The following is a 2,562-nucleotide window of genomic DNA, read 5'->3' on the forward strand; positions in this document are numbered from 1 at the left end:
CACTGTTTATCATGTAAAAGGAGGACTGGGATGAAACTGGGACAAATTTGTCCATTTGAGGATGGCCAGAGATACTTATGCGCTGCTTTTAACTTATATTACGTGCGGGTTTTTAAATGTTTTGTCTTATTGTAATATTCCCTACTCTTTGGGAATGCCCAGCAGGCGAGCTTTCAGGATGCCACGTTGCAGAGGGTCCCGATGCTGCAGAAGGCGGATGGAGAAGAGACCGGCAGCCAAGGGTGCTGGAACTCTGTGACTCTCAGGGCAGGTGGCACCAATAGAGACCTTCTTCTCCCTGCCACGAGCAGCTCCTGCAGGTACCAGCCTCCTCCACCCCAGCCCCTTGTCTGCCTACAAGGGAAGGAGGGCTGAGAGGCGCTGCTGCTGTGTCTCTCGGGTGGGGTGGGAGGTAGCACATTTGTTTGCTAGGGCTGCCATGTCCAAGAATCCCAAACTGGGTGGCTCAAACACCTGATATTTATTGTCCCACAGTTCTGAAAGCCAGAGGTCTGAAATCAAGCAGGGCCACACTTCTTCTGAAACCTGTAGGGGAGAAGCTTTCCTTGGCTCTTCCAGCATCTGCTGGTGGCCATCCACCCATTGCGTCCCTTGCTTGCACCTCATCACTGCAATCTCTGTCTCTGTCATCACCTGGTGTCTCTCCCACATCTCTGTGTCCAAATTTCCCTCTTATAAGGACGCCAGTCATTTCCGATGAGGGCCACCCCAATGACTTCTTCTTAATTTGATCATCTGCAAACACCCTACTTCCAAATAAGGTCACATTCACAGGTACCAAGGGTTAGGGCTTGAACATATCTTTTCAGGGGCAGAATTCAACCCACAAAAACAGGCACAAATAATCAAAAGGCCCTGCCACCTCAGTCCCAGGAGTTGCCAGTGCCCACACCCACTCCTTCCCTGGGGCTCTTGGGGTGGTGGGGGTGCCCCTCCCGCCACCCATAGTAACTGAGCACCTTCTCGGTGTTCATTCTGAAGGGGACGTCTCTTCTCCTCCATCTCAGTCCTGTTGGAAGCATCTAGACTGAGATGTGTGAGTGGTAAGTGTGTGTGTCTGTGAATACAAGTGTGTGTGTGTTTGGGGGGGAGATGTGTGAAGGGCAGGTGCAATGCAGGAGCGGGGGTTGGAAGGACAGGACGAGGACAGAGCCACAGGAGAGAGCGTAGATGAGACAGGATCAGCAGCGCACTGTTAGTGACACACACGGGGAACATCACGCATTTGGGTGCCATCCCGTACATAGGTGTATTAGTAAGGTTATTGATTCCGCTGCTTCAACAGAGATCAAAGTAACAGTGGCTTAAGGAAGAGTGGAGTTAAGTTCTCTCCCCTATAAGTCTGAGCTGGTGGGTGGTCCAGGAAGGCAGGGAGACCCTTTCCGTGACGCTGCTCAGGGACCCCTGTTGTTCTGCCTTCTGTGAGTGCACTGTTCTTTCCTGGAGTCAAAGCTTCTCACCACCTCATCCACGTCCCAGCCACCAGAGAAGCGAACAGGGGAAGTGACCTTGCTAGTTGCAAGGAAGTCTGGGAAATGCAGCTCTCATTCTCAAAGGCTACATTCTCAGGGGTTCTGCTAAATTTAACAAGGCAGGAACTGATATTGGGGAACAAATGACAGTCTGTTATAGAAGGAATATGATGTTAGAAACATAGTGACATTCATCCACCCCCCACCCCTTACAATAGCCAAATGCAAAGGCCGATGGTAGCCATGTGATGAAGAGTGAGAGGCAGGGCATTCGAGAAGTCAGAAGGTCAGGCGTCTGGGTTTAACGGCTGTGGCTTCATGACAAGCGCTGCAGCTCGGGAAGGTGTGAGGTGGGTTGTTCCACAGCCAGCTGGTTTTCAATGACATAGCATGCTCTGTAGCTCTCTAGGACCCGGGCCTGCAAGTACGCCTTGCCCTTCTCCTGCCAGGCGTCCGACTCGATGTAGACGTTGAACGGGTCATGCGAGTGCTCCAGCTTCTTGGAGCGGATATAGCTCAGCATGATGCCCAGAGTGAAGAAACCGAAGAAGCCGAGCACCAGGAGGATGTAAAGCACAGCCAGCTCGCTGTCACCATCGCGGGGGGAACGGCGGGCCAGCTCCGACGCATTGCTGCCCCGCTGTGCCATCTCCTGCCACAGCTGGGTCAGAAAGGGCGTCACGGCTGTGGCATTGGGCAGGACCATCCTGGGTTTCAAGTTTCCACCGCTGGACAGCGAACTTCCCAGGCAAACTTCCTGCAAGAAAAATGTAACCTGAAATCAAAAAGCATGTATCGGCTCAAACCACACATACACCCACACACACGCACACAATTCATACAAATCTCAGGTGAGAGGGGTGGCTGACATACTCTTCAGTCTGTGATATGTGCCACCTGGGGGCTGCACAATGCCCTCTCTTGATTGATCAATTGATGAGTTGATTCCCCTTTATTTCCACTCACCACTCCCACTCCAGGTGACCATCGGAATGAGTTCCTTTGACGTGCATCGTTGCATGTTGTTGTTATGTTGCGTTGCACGTATGCATCTTAGTTTACATAAATG

The 2,562-nt window shown here is 51.9% G+C and overlaps 1 protein-coding gene across 1 annotated transcript; it reads right to left on the reverse strand.

The window, feature by feature from the left end:
- Positions 1–1,809: 1,809 nt before the first annotated feature.
- KCNE1 (potassium voltage-gated channel subfamily E regulatory subunit 1) lies at positions 1,810–2,199 on the reverse strand. The gene has a single exon (XM_063077680.1). It carries the CDS (start codon positions 2,197–2,199, stop codon positions 1,810–1,812), a length of 390 nt encoding a protein of 129 aa, XP_062933750.1.
- Between the last annotated feature and the right edge of the window lie 363 nt (positions 2,200–2,562).

The sequence above is a fragment of the Cynocephalus volans genome, chromosome 1 (assembly GCF_027409185.1).
Source record: "Cynocephalus volans isolate mCynVol1 chromosome 1, mCynVol1.pri, whole genome shotgun sequence".
NCBI classification, from domain to species: Eukaryota; Metazoa; Chordata; class Mammalia; order Dermoptera; family Cynocephalidae; genus Cynocephalus; species Cynocephalus volans.

Excerpts from the sequence above, each read along its gene's own strand:
- KCNE1 (XM_063077680.1), bottom strand. The coding sequence starts at position 2,199 with ATGGTCCTGCCCAATGCCACAGCCGTGACGCCCTTTCTGACCCAGCTG.